The sequence below is a fragment of the Choloepus didactylus genome, chromosome 3 (genome assembly GCF_015220235.1).
Source record: "Choloepus didactylus isolate mChoDid1 chromosome 3, mChoDid1.pri, whole genome shotgun sequence".
Classification (NCBI taxonomy): domain Eukaryota; kingdom Metazoa; phylum Chordata; class Mammalia; order Pilosa; family Megalonychidae; genus Choloepus; species Choloepus didactylus.
Genome location: NC_051309.1, coordinates 80,753,339 through 80,771,875, shown reverse-complemented (window position 1 = coordinate 80,771,875; position 18,537 = coordinate 80,753,339). Strand labels below are relative to the sequence as shown.

Sequence of the window (18,537 nt, the reverse complement as noted above, 5' to 3'; positions counted from 1 at the left end):
CTAAATGCATATGGGGGTGGGGCATAGGGGAAGGGTATGGGACACCTGGCATTGCTGATGTTGTCCGACTCTTTATTCTACTTTAGTTTAATGCTATCTTTCCTTTTGTTGCTTTCCAGCTGTTGTGTTTTTTTCTCTGTCTTTCTTTTTTCTTTTTCTTTTGTCTTTCTACCTTCTTTGACTCTTCCTCCTTCTTTGTGAAAGAAATGGAGATGTCCTTATATAGATAGTGGTGATGGTGATGAATACATAAATACATGACTATACAGGGAACCAGTGATTGTTTACTTAGGACAGAATGTATGGTGTGTGAGCAATACCATCCTAAAAAAAATGGGTTGATGAAGAAAACTTGAGAGCACTATATTGAGTGAAATAAGACAGACACATAAGAACAAATATTGTAGGGTCTCACTGATATGACCTAATGATAATATGTAAACTCATAGACATGAAATATAAGTTACCAGGATATAGAATGAGGCTAAAGAATGGGGAGCAGTTGCTTATTATGGGCAGAATTTTCAACTAGGGTGAACTTAAACATTTGGAAATAGACAGGGATGATGGTAGTGTGTTGTGAGAATAACGAACAGTGCTGAAAGGTTTGTGAAGGTGGTGGAAAGGGTAAGCTCAGAGTCACATATGTCAGCAAAAGGAAAGTTGGAGGTTAAAAGATGGGAATGTATAAAACAGTGAATCTTGTGGTGGACAATGTCTGTGATTAACTGTACAAATATTAGAAATCTCTCTCATGAAGTAGAACAAATGTATGACACTATAACTAGAAATTAGTAATAGAGTGGCATATAGGAAAACATATATATACCTATTGCAAACTATATACTACTGTTAGCAGTATTTTAGCATTCTTTCATCAACAGTAACAAATGTACTACACCAAAACTATGAATCACTAATGGAGGGGGAGTGGTTAGGAGTATGGGAGGATTTGAGTTTCCTTTTTGTATATGTCTTTATTTCTTTTCTGGAGTAATGAAAATGTTCTAAAAATTGAAAAAAAAAATTAATTGTGGTGATGGATGCACAGCTGTATGATGGTACCATGGCAACTGATTGTACACTTTGGATCTTTGGATAATTGTATGTTTTGTGAACAATTTCAAAAAAAATTAAAAAAAAAAAGGATGATACTCACTGGGTTTTAAAACAACTTATGTGTGAGACAAAGGGAGGAGATGTCTATCTGGTGCGGGATCTATATTTTCTGTAGCACACCAGATAATTTAACTTGTACTGTCAGTTTGTTTGAACACCACAGGTGATGGAAGCGATGAATGGGAAGTGGGATTTGGTGAGTGTGTACAGGCTGGGCTGAAATCCTGACACATAAAAAAAAAAAGCCAGAAGAGACACAAAATGTGGAGCAATTAATTAAGGAAGTACACACAAATCTCCAAAACAACTTCAACGAGATGGCCAAAGACATAAACAATATCAAGAAGACTCTAGAAAAGCATAAAGAAGAATTTGAAAGAGTAAATTTAAAAATAGCCGAACTTATGGAAATAAAATTACTGCTGATCAAATTAAAAATGCAGATTTGAAGAAACAGAAGAAAGGATATGTGACTAGAGGACAAGACAATGGAATGCAACAACACAAAAGAACAAATGGTGAAAAAAATAAAAAATTTGAAATTGATCTCAGGGAAATGATGGTGTGCCAGTTTGAATGTATTACATCACCCTAAATGCCATTATCTTTGATGCAGTCTGGTGTGGGCAGACCTATTAGTGTTGATTAGATTGTAATTCTATTGATTCAATGTTTACATGGAGATATGACTCAATCAACTGTGGACAAGACCTTGATTGGAAAATTTCCATGGAGGTGTGACCCTACCCATTTAGGGTGGGTCTGAATTAGTTCACTGGAGCACTATGTAAGCTCAGACAGAAGGAGCAAGCTTGCAACAGCCAAGAGGGACACTTTGAAGAAAGCAGAGTAGCTGAGAGAGGAGCTGCAGATGAGAGACAGTTTGAAGATGGACATTGAAAGCAGTCTCTTGCTCTGGAGAAGCTAAGAGAGGACAAATGCCCCAAGAGCAACTGACAGTGACATTTTTAAGAAGAGCTTCAGCCTAGAGAGGAATGTCCTGGGAGAAAGCCATTTTGAAACCAGGATTTGGAGCAGATGCCAGCCACATGCCTTCCCAGCTAACAGAGGTTTTCTGGACACCATTGGCCATCCTCCAATGAAGGTACCCTTGGAAACTTTATGGCCTTGAGACTGTAACTTTGTAACCAAATAAACCCCCTTTATAAAATCCAATCCATTTCTGGTGTTTTACATCCCAGCAGCATTAGCAAACTGGAACAGATGGACAACATGAAACACCTGTGCTGGTTTGAATGTATTGTGTCCCCCCAAATACCATTATCTTTGTGGTCTTGTGGGACAGACGTTTTGGTGCTGGTTAGATTTACTTGGAATGTGCCCCACCCAGCTGTGGGTGATGATTTTGATGAGATGTTCCCATGGAGGCGTGGCCCCACCCATTTGGGGTGGGCCTTGATCAGTGGAGCCATATAAATGAGCTGACTCAGAGAGAGGGAACTCAGTGAGTGCAGCTGTGAGTGATGTTTTGAGGAGGAGCAAGCTTGCTGGGGAGGAACGTCCTGAGAGAAAGCCGTTTTGAGGCCAGAGCTTTGGAGCAGACGCCAGCTGCCTTCCTAGCTAGCAGAGGTTTTCCGGATGCCACTGGCTATCCTCCGGTGAAGGTACCCGATTGCTGAGGTGTTACCTTGGACGCTTTGTGGCCTTAAGACTGTAACTGTGTAGCGAAATAAACCCCCATTTTATAAAAGCCTATCCATCTCTGGTGTTTTGCATTCTGCAGCATTAGCAAACTAGAACAGCACCCAAATATAAGAATCATTGGTGTCCCACAAGAAGAAGAGAAGAGTAATGGGCTAGGAAGAGAGTTTCAAGACATAGTTAGGGAAAACTTCCCAACCCTTCTAAACAACATAAATATGTAATTCAAAGATGCCCAATAAACTCCAAAAAGAATAAATCCAAATAAACCCACTCCAAGACATATACTGATAAGATTGTCAAATGCTGAAGAGAAGGAGAAAGCCCAGAAAACAGCAAGAGAGAAGCAATTCACCCCATACAAGGGAAACAACATAAGACTAAGTACTGACTACTCAGCGGGCACCATGGAGGTGAGAAGGCAGTGGTAGGACATATTTAAGATTCTGAAAGAGAAAAATTGCCAGCCAAGAATTTTTTATCCAGCAAAGCTCTCCTTCAAAATTGAGGGAGACTTGAGGAGCTGGTGAAGAATGCAGGGGTATTGGCCTGCCCCACCTCGATGGTTGCTAACGTGCTCACAGACATAGGGGACTGGTGGTTTGATGGGTTGAGTCTTCTACCACAGGATTTGCCCTTGGGAAGACTGTTGCTGCAAAGGAGAGGCTAGGCCTTCCTATAATTGTGCCTAAGAGCCTCCTCCCGAATGCCTCTTTGTTGCTCAGATGTGGCCCTCTCTCTCTAGCTAAGCCAACTTGGCAGGTGAAATCACTGCCCTCCCCCCATGTGGGATCAGACACCCAGGGGAGTGAATCTCCCTGGCAACATGGAATATGATTCCCGGGGAGGAATGTAGACCTGGCATCGTGGGATGGAGAACATCTTCTTGACCAAAAGGGGGAAATGAAAGGAAATGAAATAAGCTTCAGTGGCAGAGAGATTCCAAAAGGAGCCGAGAGGTCACTCTGGCAGGCACTCTTATGCACAATATAGACAACCCTTTTTAGGTTCTAATGAATTGGGGTAGCTGGCAGTAGATACCTGAAACTATCAAACTACAACCCAGAACCCATGACTCTTGAAGATGATTGTATAAAAATGTAGCTTATGAGGGGTGACAATGTGATTGGGAAAGTCATATGGACCACACTCCCCTTTGTCTAGTTTATGGATGGATGAGTGGAAAAATGGGGGAAGGAAACAAACAGACAAAGGCACTCAGTGTTCTCTTTTACTTTAATTGCTCTTTTTCACTTTAATTATTCTTGTTATTTTTGTGTGTGTGGTAATGAAGGTGTCAGGGATTGATTTTGGTGATGAATGTACAACTATGTAATGGTACTGTGAACAATCGAATGTACAATTTGTTTTGTATGACTGCGTGGTATGTGAATATATCTCAATAAAATGAATATTATTAAATAAATAAATAAATAAATAAAATAAAATAAAAAAATTGAGGGAGAGGTTAAAATTTTCACAGCCAAACAAAGCCTGAGAGATTTTGTTAACAAGAGACCTTCCCTGCAAGAAATATTAAAGGGAGCTCTACAAGCTGAGAAAAAAAGAAAGGAGAGAGAGGTCTGGAGAAGGGCACAGAAATGAAGAGCATTAGTAAGGGTCACTTAAAGGAAAAGAAAAGTGGGAGGGGGGGATTGATCTGACAACTAAATACCAAAGGATAAGATGGCTGGTTTAAGAACTCCCTTCACAGTAATAACTTTGAATGTGAATGGATTAAACTCTCCAATTAAAAGATACAGACTGGTAGAATGGATTAAAAGATATGACCGATCTATATGCTGTTTACAGGAGACTCGTCTTAGACCCTGTAACACAAGGAGACTGAAAGTGAAAGGATGGAAAAAATATTCTATGCAAGCTGCAAACAAAAGAAAGCAGGAATAGCTATACTATCAGACAAAATAGACATTAAATGCAAAGATGTCATAAGAGACAAAGAAGGAAACTATATATTAATAAAAGGGACAATTCACCAAGAAGAAATAACAATCATGAATGTTTATGCACCCAATAAAGGAGCTCCAAAGTACTTGAAACAAAGATTGGCTAAACTGAAGGGAGCAATAGACATTTCTACAATAATAGTGGGAGACTTCAATACCTCACTTTCTTCTATGGATAGAACAACTAGACAGGACCAATAAGGAAACTGAGAACCTAAACAATATGCTAAATGAATTAGACTTAACAGATATATATGGATTGTTACATCCCTAAGTGCCAGGATATACATTCTTCTCTAGCACTCAAGGAACATTCTCCAGGTTTGCTAATGCTGCCATTATGCAAAATACCAAAAATGGATTGGCTTTTATAAAGGGGTTTTATTTATTTTTCATCAGCAAAAATCTGCTTTCAATGGCCATCTCCAAAATGTCTCTCATGCAGCAGCACCAAGCTCCTTCTGTCTGAGCTCTTATAGGGCTCCAGTAAACTAATCAAGACCCACCGTGAATGGGCAGGGCCACACCTCCACGGAAATAATCGAATCAAAAGGTATTATCCACAGTTGGGTGGGTCACATCTCCATGGAAACAACCTAATCCAAATATCCTACAAGATTGGATTAAAAGAATATGGCTTTTTCTGGAGGACATAATATATAGAAACTGGCACAAATATATTAACAAATCAAAAGGGAAAAATAAAATGATCATCTAAATAGACACTGAAAAAGCATTTGACAAAATTCAACATCCCTTTTTGATAAAAACAGTTCAAAAAGTAGGAATTGAAGGAATCTTCCTCAATATGATAAAGGGCATATATGAAAAACTCACAACCAACATAGTACTCAATGGTGAGAGACTGAAAACCTTCCCCTAAGATCAGGAATGAGATAAGGATGCCCACCGTTACCACCATTATTCAACATTATGCTAGAAGTTCTAGCCAGAGCATTTTGCCAAGACAAAGAAATAAAGGGTATCCAAATTAGAAAGGAAGAAGTAAAACTTTCATTATTTGCAGATTTATTTGGAAAATACTGAGAAATCCACAACAAAGCTATGTGAGCTAATAAATTCAGCAGAGTGACGGGATACAAAATTAATTCACATAAGTCAGTAATGTTCCTATACACTAGTAATGACCTAACTGAAGTGGCAATAAAAAAAAATTCCATTCACAATAGCAACTAAGAAAAATCAAGTACCTAGGAATAAATTTAACCAAGGATGTAATAAAACACCTCTACATAGAAAATTACAAATTGTTACTAAAAGAAATCAAAGGGGACCTAAAGAGGTGGAAAGATATTCCAAGTTCATGGATAGGAAGGCTAAACATCATTAAGATGTCAATTCTACCCAAAGTGATCTACAGATTCAATGTAATTACAAACAAAATTCCAACAGCATATATTTCAGACTTGGAAAAGCTAGTTATCAAATTTATTTGGAGGGGAAACAGGAATCAAATTGCCAAAAACATCCTTAAAAAGAAGAATGAAGTGGGAGGAATTACACTTCCAGACTTTGAAGCCCACTATAAAGCCACAGTAATCAAAACAGCATAGTATTGGTGCAAAGATAGATATATTGATCAATAGGATCAAATTGAGAATTTGGGAATAGACCCCCAGATCTATGGGCAACTGATTTTTGATAAGGCCCCCAAATCCACCAAACTGGGACAGAACAATCTCTTCAATAACTGGAGCTGAGAGAACTGGATATCCATATCCAAAGGAATGAAAGAGTAACCCTACCTCATAGCCTATACAAAAATTAACTCAAAGTGGATCAAAGACCTCAATATAGGAGACAGCACTATAAAACTCTTAGAAGATAATGTAGGGAAACTTCTTTAAGACCTAGTAATAGGAAGTAGCTTCTTAGACCTTGTGCCAAAATCACAAGCAATAAAAGAAAAAATAGAGAAATGGGAACTCCTCAAAATCAAAAGCTTCTGTGCCTCAAAAGACTTTGTCAAAAGGTGAAAAAGCAACCAACTCAATGAGAGAAAATATTTCGAAACCATATATCTGATAGGAGACTGATATCCTGCATATATGAAGAAATCCTAAAACACAACCACAGTAGTACACATAGCCCAATTATAAAATGGGCAAAAGATATGAAAAGGCATTTTTTCCTAAGAGAAAATACAAATGGCTAAAAAAAAAAAACACATGAAAAGATGTTCACCTTCACTAGCCATTAGGGAAATGTAAATCAAAACCACAATGAGATACCATCTCACACCAATAAGAATGGCTGCCATTAAACAAACAAGAAACAATAAATGCTGGAGAAGATGTGGAGAAATTGGAACTCTTATTCATTATTTGTGGGATTGCATAATAGTGCAGCTGCTGTGGAAGACAGTTTGGCAGTTTCTCAGAAAACTAGATATCAAATTACCTTATGATCCAGCAATTCCAGTTCTCGGTATATACCCAGAAGAATTGAAAGCAGTGACATGAGCAGACGTTTGTACACTGGTGTTTGTAGCAGCATTATTCACAGTTGCCGAGAAATGGAAACAATCCAAGTGTCCTTCAATAGACAAGTGGATAAACAAGATGTGGTGTATACATACGATGGAATACTATGCAGCAGTAAGAATGATCAAAGTCCTAAAACATATAGCAACATGGATGAACCTTGAAGATATAATGCTGAGTGAAATAAGTCAGACACAAAAGGAGAAATGTTGTGTTACCACTACTATGAACTCCCTGAACAAGGTAAAATCAATGTCTTATAATGTAGAATATTGGGGACCCAGAGATAGACAGAGGGGAATGATAACCTAATATGTTCAGATATGTTAATGAGGGTAAATTCAAAGGTATGGGAATGGATGGGGGTGATGAGTGTTTGTTAATGGAATTATAAACATCAGAGCTCTATTGAAGGTGAACAGGATTGAAAGTTGTTTAAATGCATGTATTCCATAGATCTGCACTACAAACATAGATAGGTTCTTGCATGATATACTTCTAAGTTATGACACTAGTATAGAGAGTTGACAACAGAGGGTATATGGGAAAAATCTACCTATTGCATACTAGAGATTATAATTAATAGGAATACCTTACTAGTACCACACAAGTACTAGGGGCCAATCATTAAGGGCTGAAAAGACCTATGGGGCTTTGGTAATGAGAATTGTTTAAAATGGAGAGTGATGAGGATTGTATAACTAAGTGATGATAATGTGAGATATTGATTGATTATTGTGGACAGAACATATGCTATGTGAAATTAGGAACCCCCTACTTTATAAGTCGAGCCCTCAATTGTGAGGCTTGCTCTTGTGTAAAGGGGAGGCTAAGCCCACCTATAATTATGCCTCTTTTGTTGCCCAAATGTGGACTTTCTCCCTTTAAGCCCAATTCTGCAAATAAATTCATCACACACACCTCACCCGATGTAGGAAAGGGTCCCCTAGGTGAGTGAGTCTCCCTGGTGATGTGGAACATGGATTCCAGAAATAAGCCTGACCCTGGTGTCAAGGGGTTGAGAATTCCTTTTTGACCAAAAGGGGGAAAAGAAAGGCAACAAAATAAGGTTTCAGTGGCTAAGAGATTTCAAATAGAGTCAAAGGCTGTCCTGGAGGTTACCCCTATGCAAGCTTCAGCTAGATATGCCAAATGGCCACAGAATGATAAGCCCAAGTCAACAGTCCTGAAAACTCTAAAGAATACCCAGGTCCCTAGCTGAGACTCTACAAAAGTTTCAATCAGTAATTTTATTCTTCGGAAACTTAAATCCTCCAGAGAACTCCTATGCCAGCTAAGTCCCCAAACCAGAGGCAACGCCCTCTTCAAGAACATCAACCAGTTGCGTCCTCTTTTCCCATAATGTCAACACCCCTTTTCAACATGAGCAAGTTATGGTGGTCACTGCCTAGACATCCCTGAAGACTGGGAAATTGATTAAACTAGAGGAAGGGGTAGCAATAGACAAGATAGAATTTAACAAAGGATTATGAATACTGAATCTCTATAATTTTCTTTTTTTAGTTGCTAGGGTATTATAATAGCTAGAAGGCAAGAACTGAAATGGTAGAAATGTAACCCATAAATTTGTTGAAATTTGCTCTCTAACTACTTGTTAATTTGCACTTGGAAAGTTACCACTTTTAAGTAAATACATTATGTTCCACAATTAAAAAAAAAAAGCAAGGAAGCAAGCAAACAAACAAAACAACCAAAACAACTGGGAGAGGATAAGGCAGACACAAAAAGAAAAATATTGTTTGATCTCATATGAAATACCTAGAAGAAGTAAATTTCTAGGGACAGATAGTGGACTATAGTTTACCAGGGGTGAGCAGGAAAGGAAGGGAATTATTATTTAATGGGTGCAGTGTTTCTCTTTGAAGTCATGAAAAAATTGTGGTAATGGATATTGATGATGGTAGTATAATATTGTGAATGTAATTAACACAACTGAATAGTACACTTGAATGTAGTTAAAACAGGAGATTTTGCATTGTACAATTGCTACTACAATAAAGTTTTTTTAAAAAAAGGACTGTTCGTGCGTGGCTTCATCCTAATACTCAAAAAAAAAAAAAACTTTTTAAGTCCATCACTATTTCTTCTATCCTAACTTAAAATATGCTTCTTTCCATCTCCTGTCTCAGGATTAGCAGAGTAGAAGAGTCAGCTCTCAGAGCTCTGCGAGAAAAGTTATTTGCTCATTCATCAGCTCTTCTAGGAGAATTTAAGAAGCATGATGCAGTTAAAACTGGTAAGACTAATCAAGTAAAAGGTTTATAGAGGAAGAAAGCCAGACCCAAAATCTCTGTCTCACAGTAGTTAGGAAATAAATATTTGTTGAATGACCAAAAGACCCCTTTGACAGCTCCTTCCATTTTATTCAACCTAATGTCCCAGCTACCTTTACTAAATGTTTGAATTCCAAGTTTTTAACAGATTATGAACATGGCCAAATGTAGGTGGAGATAGTGAAAATAAATGAAGTCAAGGGAATGGTGACAAACAAGGCCAGAACTAAAAGAAAAGCAATGGAGGATGGGAGGGTACAAGATTATATAAGAGGACAGTGGCATCTCACTGCATTTCTCCCTAGGCATCTTTTTCTATCTTTATGGGATATTTGCTCTCCTCTTCTGTGAATTGTTTAATTATATACTATGCCCATTTGGAGGATTGTTTTCATTTTCCTATCAAACCGTAGGAGTTATACAAGTTGAAACTATCATTTCTTTGTCATAATTATTTGCAAATGTTTTCTCCAAATATATTATTTACATTATTTATCTTGTGACTACAATTACAAAATCAACATTTTGTCCTTTCTGTAACAACAACAGAGACTAGCAAAAGATCAACTGATTTGACTTGTTGACTGTGTGCTTATCTGTTCTATAGTCTATTCAGCCATGCAAGCTACAAAATTGTCTTTGTTCAATTCAATGGGATGTCTAATGAACATTAACAAATATAGCCCTATTTAAAAATAGCTCTGACATTCATACAATCATTGTAATATCTTTTTAGGTACATATATTGTAGCCTCTCTCTTCTAAGGAGTTTCAGTTAATAATATATTCTGAGGAATTCAGGAGGTTGGATATTTTTCTAAACAACCAACACTGTAATACATACAATATATAATTCTTTATGGTAATATTTACAAAAGTCTTGTGGGATTTCTGGAAGGGTTGCCAGATCTAACAAATAAAAATACAGAACTTGAATTTGATTTCAGATCGACAACAATTAAGTATAATTATGTTCCATGCAATATTTGGTACACACTTATACTTCATTGTCTCTCTGAAATTCAGATTTAACTGGGCATCCTGTATTTATTTATCTGGCAACCTTAATTTCCAGCTAACTCTTCCACAACCAACAAAAATAGTGACAGTGCTCAGTATTTCTGTTACCTACATATAGTAAGAGGAATGCCAGGATAAAAGTGTACAACTGTTGGACAGCAATCTAGATTAATAGGTGACAAGTCAACAAGTTAACTCTTTCCCGTAGGTTTAATCAACCTGAGTGACTGGGCAACAGCCGTGGAGTCTGTGTTGCATCTAGGACTGCCCTGGCGAATGCTGAGGCCACAGCTGGTAAACAGCTCAACAGATAACATGCTGGAGTACGGGTCCTGGCTGGAGGATTTGGCCAAAGAACAACTGAGCCATGAGGTAATGGTGTGATAAGGTTGACGGGAGCATATTGTGGACCATGAAGCCCTTTATGAGAAATTTAAATCAGAAACAACCAAATATTGACTACCCAAAAGGAAGGGTCGGGGAGAAAAGAGAACAACTATTTGTTATGTTTCTGTGTGTCAGACTTCCTGCTAGGTGATTTACTTATATTGCCTTAGTTAATCCTCAGAAACACCACAAGATCTACAACTTCTATGAATAAGTAAATAAATAAACTCATTAAAAAATAAAATAAAAACTAAACCCCCACAAAAGGTAGACATTTCAACACCATTATTCTATGAGGGTCTGCCAGTCAAGTAATCTGCCTGGGATCTTATAGCAACTAAATTGTCCAGCTGAGACTCAAATCCATGCCTGCCTGACCTCAAGGCCCATTTTCTTTTCTTGACACCATGCTGCCTCCCCCATTTGAAAATAAAGAGCATTTACTCAATAAACACTATCAAATGTGTAATGTGTGCAAGGCCTTGGGCTAGGTTCTTCTTCAACCATTAGATTATTTGGTAGGATGAAGGCGGCAGGTGGTAGTAAAACTTCAGTATTTTCAAGAGTGTATTATTGTCGGAGTTGATTGTGTGCTAATTATCCTATGAAGGTCAGCCAAAGTCTAAGACACAGAAGGAAAATGAGGTTTTTCTTGCAGAACATACAGTCAAGTTTGCTGGAAGTGCTGTATCGAAACCGATCCAACCTGGAGACCATATTTAGGATCATAGACAGTGATCATTCAGGTAAGGGCACTCATGGTCCCATCACTTCTGACATGTCATTAGTATTTTAAGCTTCACATCCTGTAGTCTGCTTCCTGATTATTTAGCTTTCCATGTGAACATTTTGGAAACCAAGTGAGTACATGGTAGCAATGCTTATAAATGGCAGAAAGTAGAAAGTACTTGAGCAATACAAGCAACCAGTATAACAGAGGGATGGGCGGAGAAGAATAAAGCAAACTGGAGAGCTTCTGGGCTTCTCTTATAGGAATAAGTACTAGAAGACCCAGTGTCCCTTAGTTCCATCAAAGCTAGCAACAAAATCATGAAGAGAGCCCAGAACAGAAATGCTTTTGTAATCTCACTCCCAAAAGCTTTTTTTAAAACTTATTTTGAAATAATTGTAGATTCACAGGAAGTTGCAAAAGAATGTTTGGGGAAGTCCTGTGTACCCTTCACCCTATATTCCTGAATGGTCCAAAGGCTTTTTAAAAAAAAAAATGTTGTTATTCTTTTTTAAAATTGAGGTATAATTAACATACCATAGAACTCATCCATTTAAAATGTTTAATGCTGTGGGTTTTATTATATTAACAAGATTGTACAATCATCACCACTATCTAATTCATTTTCATCACCCCAAAGAGAAACCTCATAACCGCTGGCAGTCACTCCCCATTTTCCCCTCCCCTCAGACCCTCTGTGTATATAAATTTGCCTATTCTGGACATTTCATACAAATGGAACCATCTACTGTGTAGCCTTTGTTGTCTGGCTTCTGTCACTTAGCATAATGTTTTCAAGGTTCATCCATGCTGTAAACATGTAACAGTACTTCAGTCCTTTTTATGGCTGAGTAATATTCCATTGTATGAACATACCACAGTTTGCTGAACCATTCATAAGTGGATAAACTTTTAGTGTGTTTCCACAATACAAGTTTTTGGAGTGAACATATGTTTTCAGTTCTCTTGGGTATACACCTAGTAGTGCAATTGCTGAGTCATATGTTAACTCCATGTTTAACTTTTTGAGGAACTGCCAGACTGTTTTCCACAATGGCTGCACCATTTTACATTCCCACTGGCAATGTATGAGGGTTCCAATTTCTCCACATTCTCACCAATACTTGTTATTTTCCATATTTTTAATTATAGTCATTTCTGTGTGTGTAAAGTATCTCATTGTGACTTGATTTACATCTACCTAAAGACTAATGATGTTGAGCATCTTTCATGTGCTTATTGGCCATTTATATATCTTCTTTGGAGAAATGCCTATTCAGATTCTTGGCCCTTTTTTTTCCGAGTTCATGAAAGAATATTCTTATATTTGTTGGCCCACTTTTAAATCAGGTTATTTGTCTTTTTATTGTTGAATTGTAAAAGTTCTTTACATATTCTGGATACCAGACCCTTATTAAATTTCCAAATATGATTTGCAAATATTTTCTCCCATTATGTGGGTGATCTTTTCACTTTCTTGATAGTGTATTTTGAAGCACAAAATATTTTAATGTTTAAAAATTAATTATATATAATTTATTTACTTAAAGCCAGTAAAATGTTAATTTGTGACCAGTGCACATCACAATTTAATATTTTTCTTGAAATCAGCCTCAAGCATTTTTTAAATTAATTTATTTGTTGTAGAGAAGTTGTAGAGTTACAGAACAATCATGCAGAAAATAAAGAGTTTTCCTATTACCCCCCCACCATTATTATACCTTGCATTAGTATGGTGCCTTTGTTATAATTGATGAAAGAATAATATTATAATTGTAGTGTTAACTATAGTCCATGTTTTATATTAGAGTTCGCTATTTGTATTGTACAGTCCAATGGGTTTTTAAAACCTTTTTATTCTAGTAACATATATATACAACCTAAATATTCCCCTGTTAACTGCATTCCAATATACAATTCAGTGCTACAATTAACAAACTTTTCCATCTCCTCAAATAGAAATTCTGTAGCAATTAAGGTTTTTAAAGCTGTGTTTTCTTGATTCTGCATTTGCCCGGTTATTGCAACACTTTAACTGTTTCCCCAAGTTCTGAGGAAGATGGCTCTGCCAGTTTTTGCTAGTTGTCCACAGATTCTGTGCGGGAATGGCACCTGGAGTATCTTTTACCGCCTTCTTGTTTGACCATAAGCCAAGGTCTCAAAAGTTTTAAATTTGGATGAAATCAGATTTATCTATTTTTTCTTTGGTTACTTCTGCTTTTAGTGTCACATCTAAGAAACTGTTGCTTAATGCAAGCTTATGAAGATTTATACCTATGTTTTCTTCTGAGGATTTTATAGTTTTGGCTTTTACATTTAGGTCTTTGGTCCGTTTTGAGTTAATTTTTGCATATGGTATGAGATAGGGTCCACTTCCATTTGTTTGCATGTGACTATCCAGTTGTCCTAGCTCCAGTTTTTGAAAATTCTAGCCTTTCCTCATTGAATGGTCTTCGCATAGTTGACAAAAATCAATTGACCGTAGATGTATGGGTCCAAAGTATTTTTAAATGCAGAATAAAGTACTGCATGTTTAGGATGGTTTCAGTGGCCCTATTGACATTTTTGGCTGGATAATTCTTTGTTGTAGGGACTGGCTTGTGCATTGTAGTATGGTTAGCAGTATCCCTGGCCTTTACCTACGAGATGCCAGTAGCACTACCCCAGTCATGACAATCAAAATGTCCCCAGATATTGCCAAATGTCCTTCTGGGGTGGGAGATGCAAAATCATCCCCAGTTGAGAACAACTGGTGACCTAGTGGTTTTGAGATCCAATGGCTTATGTGATTCCCTTGGGAGTTTTAATGAGATACTGGGAAATCAATGGAGGTTTTTGTTGGTCTTGGGTATCTTTGTCTGGTTGATGGTAAACAACAGGTTACCTTGCAAGAAGGTGAGGGGAAATGAATGTTGAAAGTGACACTGACTCACTGGAGTGACTCCTGTCTCTGGTAAGGGTTCATCTCACTGGACGAGTTCAGACAGACTTGGAAGCTGTTCAGTTCTCATATGAACATTGACATCACAGATGACTGCATCTGTGACCTTGCCCGGAGCATTGACTTCAACAAGGATGGCCACATCGACATCAATGAGTTCCTGGAGGCCTTCCGCCTTGTGGAGCAGTCCTGCTCAGAGGGCAACACGTCAGATTGCCCACAGGCCACACACAGTGTGACAATGGCTGCAGCAGACCAGGCACACTAACAACAGCCTGATCTTCATTGCCCCAGGAGCCTCACAAGCAATGCCAAGCTTGTCACTGGAATATCCCCCTTAATCCCCAAAAATCTGTGGAAATTTATGCTGAGAAATTGCCTAACAGTATGCATCTGAATCACCTGTGTATTTGGGGGGTGGGGGGTCGGGGTTGGTGGTTGATGTGTGTGTGTGTGTGTGTGTGTGTGTGTGTGTAAAAATTTGGGTGCCCCAGTCCCATCCCAGAATCGTCGTAGAGTAGAATCCAAGTTTAACTGTTTTTAATTAGAACCAGCCCATGCAGTTAAGAACCACTGGTAATTCAACCCCCTCATTGTTTTTATTCAATGCCTTTTATTTATTCTTTTAAAAAATGTCATATTTGTAAATGAAAGTTACGAAAACTTGTTTGTGTAATCCCATGACCCAAAACAAATGTTTTCGTTATGAACTCTTTCTAAAATGCTTATATAATTTTATTTTGTTTTTGTTATGAACTTTTTCTTACTTGTTATAACTATAATGTTGATATAATTCTATGTCCTGATTTTTTTTTTATAAATTCACATCTAATTGTTATCACTTTCTCATGTTGCTACATAGTCTTAACAATTATTAGTTTAATGCTGGCATTATTTTCTTTCAAGCAGATGCTCTATAATCTATACAGCTATTCTTCAATTGTTAAACATGTATATTGTTTCCAGTTTTTCATTTTTGTAACTAACACTGTGGTTAATAACTTTGTGCATATTGCTTGTTAAAAAAATCTTCTATTAAACACCACCTTTGGATAAAATCCCAGGAATGGGATTACTTTGTCAAACATTTTTATGACTGTATACATATTGCCAGATTGCTCATCAGGACCAAGCATACCAGTTTCACCATAAATTTACCAGCAATGAGTGTGAGCATTTCTGATTTTTGCTAATGATAAACAATGGTGCTTCCATGGCATTATAATATGTTTCTTTTGTTGGTATCCAATACTGTCTCTACTCCCTCATTTTATTTGTAAACTAAGGAAGTTGAGATCCAGAAAATAGTGGTTTGTGATCTAGTTAATGGCAGAGCCAGGACTGGAAACTATATTCCCTGGCTCTGTTCACCATTACTTCCAGTTTTATCTATGTTTGATCAGCTACAAGCAATCCATGGTCCCCTTGCACTCTTCCCTTGTGTGGCTATGAGACCCTAAAGTGATCTGAGATGATTTCCTGGTTGTCACGTCTTTGTGTACTCCTCTCCCTGTAAGTGTAGGCAGGATCTGTGATGCGCTTCTAACCAATACTATATGGTAAAGGTGATGCAGTGTCACTCCTGTGATTATGTTACATTATATAAGTCTCTCTGTAGCACACTGGAGTGAGGATTCTCCTTGGGGGCTTGAAAAGCAAGCCACATGGCAAGGAACTACACGTGGCCTTAGGATCTGTGGGTGGCCTCCAACCAACAGCCATGAAAAGCCAGAGCCCTCAGTCATACAGCCACAAGGAAACAAATCTTGCAGACAACCTGAATGAGCTTGGAAGCAGATTCTTCCCTAATCAAGTCTCCAGATGAGAATGCAGCCTGGCTGACACCTTGAAGGTAGCCCTTTGAGAACCTGAGCAGAGGACCTAGCAAAGCTGCCCCGGACTCCTGACCTAAGGAAACTGTGAGATAATAAATGTACATTGTTTTAAGCCATTACATTTGTGGTAATTTGTTACATAGCATAGAAAGCCAATTCACCTTGCTTTCTGGGAAATGCCTTTTTATTTTCTTATTCCATTACCCTGAAAAGGTCTGGATTTCCATCAGTGGGTACCATGCAGAGAAGAGTTAAAGTCTTTTTTTTTGGTAAGGTGTTTGAATGAATACATATGACTCATGGGTTTATCTTGCCCAACTTAACAACTGAGCCACGGCTGCTTGACATATCTTATGCAAACAGCTCAAATTCAACAAAGTTCTTGTTGTTTTCATGACATCTCCATTCATTTTAATTAAAGGTAAATAAGTACTCTTGAGGTATAGTAAGTGTTAAGCTGCGAAGAATATCTCAGACACAATTGGGTAAAAGCCTTAGGGATTTACTCATATAGGGATACAGAAGAGAGAACAGCCCATGAAGACGGCTGTCTTCAAAGAAACACAGGGATGGGGCTTATAAAGGTAAAAGCCACAAAGCTTCATAAGGTAACGTGATTGGTCAGTTTAAATAAATCCTTGGCTTGTCAGGATCGGATGGTTGTAGTGGAGCTTGATGGGACCAGTGCTGAACCCTGAATTACTTTCTTGAGTTTAGACAGGAAAGTCACAAATTCACATGGGGCTGGTTTTCTGCTAATTCTGACCATTTTGGGGGAAGCAGCTATTCTGGTTCCTTCTCTGGGGGGCTCTCAGTGATTGGTGTCTTACACCCTTCAGTCTCAGTGTCTCGCAGTGAGCAAGTCCTATGCACATATTTAAGCTCAGAGAAAATTTCCTTTTTCAATTAGCATAGTGAATTAATAGAGGTTTGGCTTCAAGGGAGTTTTAATTTAAAAGGAATTTAAAAATTGGGTTAGGAAGAATTAGAAAAATCATTCCTCTAATCCAGTGATTTAAACTTAATGGCAAATTAAAATCATCTGGAGAGTTTTCAAAAACATGTGATGCCTGAAGGCTCCACTCCAGAACAATTAAATCTCTGGGAGAGAGGTCATGGTATTGGTATTTTTAAAAAACTACCCAGGTGATTCTAATGTGCAACCAGGCTCAGGTACCAGTGATCTAATTGGTTAACCCTGCTATGGTGAAGCATGATTATTTGGTAACACCTTACTGTTATTTGCCCTGGTATAACTCTAAGTATGAGAGGTCAATTTAGAAACCAAACATTTTTAGATTTAGATGGGTGAACTTTTAAGTACCCCCAAATAGCAGACAGAAGAAATCCCGATGCAGACAGATTAAACACACAGACTTCTCTAAGAGTTATTACTTTTTGTAAACTGAAAATTTGCTATATTCAGTTGGTTTTGTTTTCTAAGTTGGGCCATATAAATTTGCTGAGACTTTAACACTATTCTTTAAAGATTCACATGAATCAAGTCAAGCTCTCGTAGATTTCCATTGCAAATCTCACTTCTCCTTTGGTTTTAGACCTTGTTCCGGTTTGCTAATTCTGCTGTTAAGCAAAGTACCAGAAACGGATTGGCTTTTATCAAGGGGGGTTATTTGGTTACAAAGTTACAGTCTTAAGGCCATAAAGTGTCCAAGGAAAGGCATCAACAATAGGGTACCTTTACTGGAGGATGTCCATTGGCATCCGGACAACCTCTGCTAACTGGAAAGACACATGGCTGGCATCTGCTTGCTCCCAGGTTGCGTTTCAAAATGGCATTCTCAAAAGTTTCTGCTTTCAATGGCAGTCTTCAAAATGTCTCTGTAAGCTGCAGCAGCAAGCTCCTTCTATCTGAGCTCTTATATAGGACTCTGGTAAACTAATCAAGCCCCACGCTGAATGGATGGGGCACACCTCCATGGAAATTATCTAATCAGAGTTACCACCTACAGTTGGGTGGGTCACATCTCCATGGAAACACTGAACCAATAGGTTTCAACCTAATCAACACCAATAAGCCTGCCCCCACAAGACTGCATCAAAGAACATGGCTTTTTCTG

General features: G+C 37.9%; 1 protein-coding gene across 1 annotated transcript in view; it reads left to right on the top strand.

The window, feature by feature from the left end:
• Positions 1-14,955, top strand: part of PPEF2 (protein phosphatase with EF-hand domain 2) — a 65,037-nt gene extending 50,082 nt beyond the window's left edge. The window contains exons 13-16 of the mRNA XM_037828977.1: positions 9,403-9,509; positions 10,775-10,938; positions 11,612-11,699; positions 14,642-14,955. Coding sequence (XP_037684905.1) covers positions 9,403-9,509; positions 10,775-10,938; positions 11,612-11,699; positions 14,642-14,892 — 610 coding nt within the window. The 3' untranslated portion in view covers positions 14,893-14,955. The remainder of the gene's footprint in view (positions 1-9,402; positions 9,510-10,774; positions 10,939-11,611; positions 11,700-14,641) is intronic.
• Positions 14,956-18,537: the final 3,582 nt, after the last annotated feature.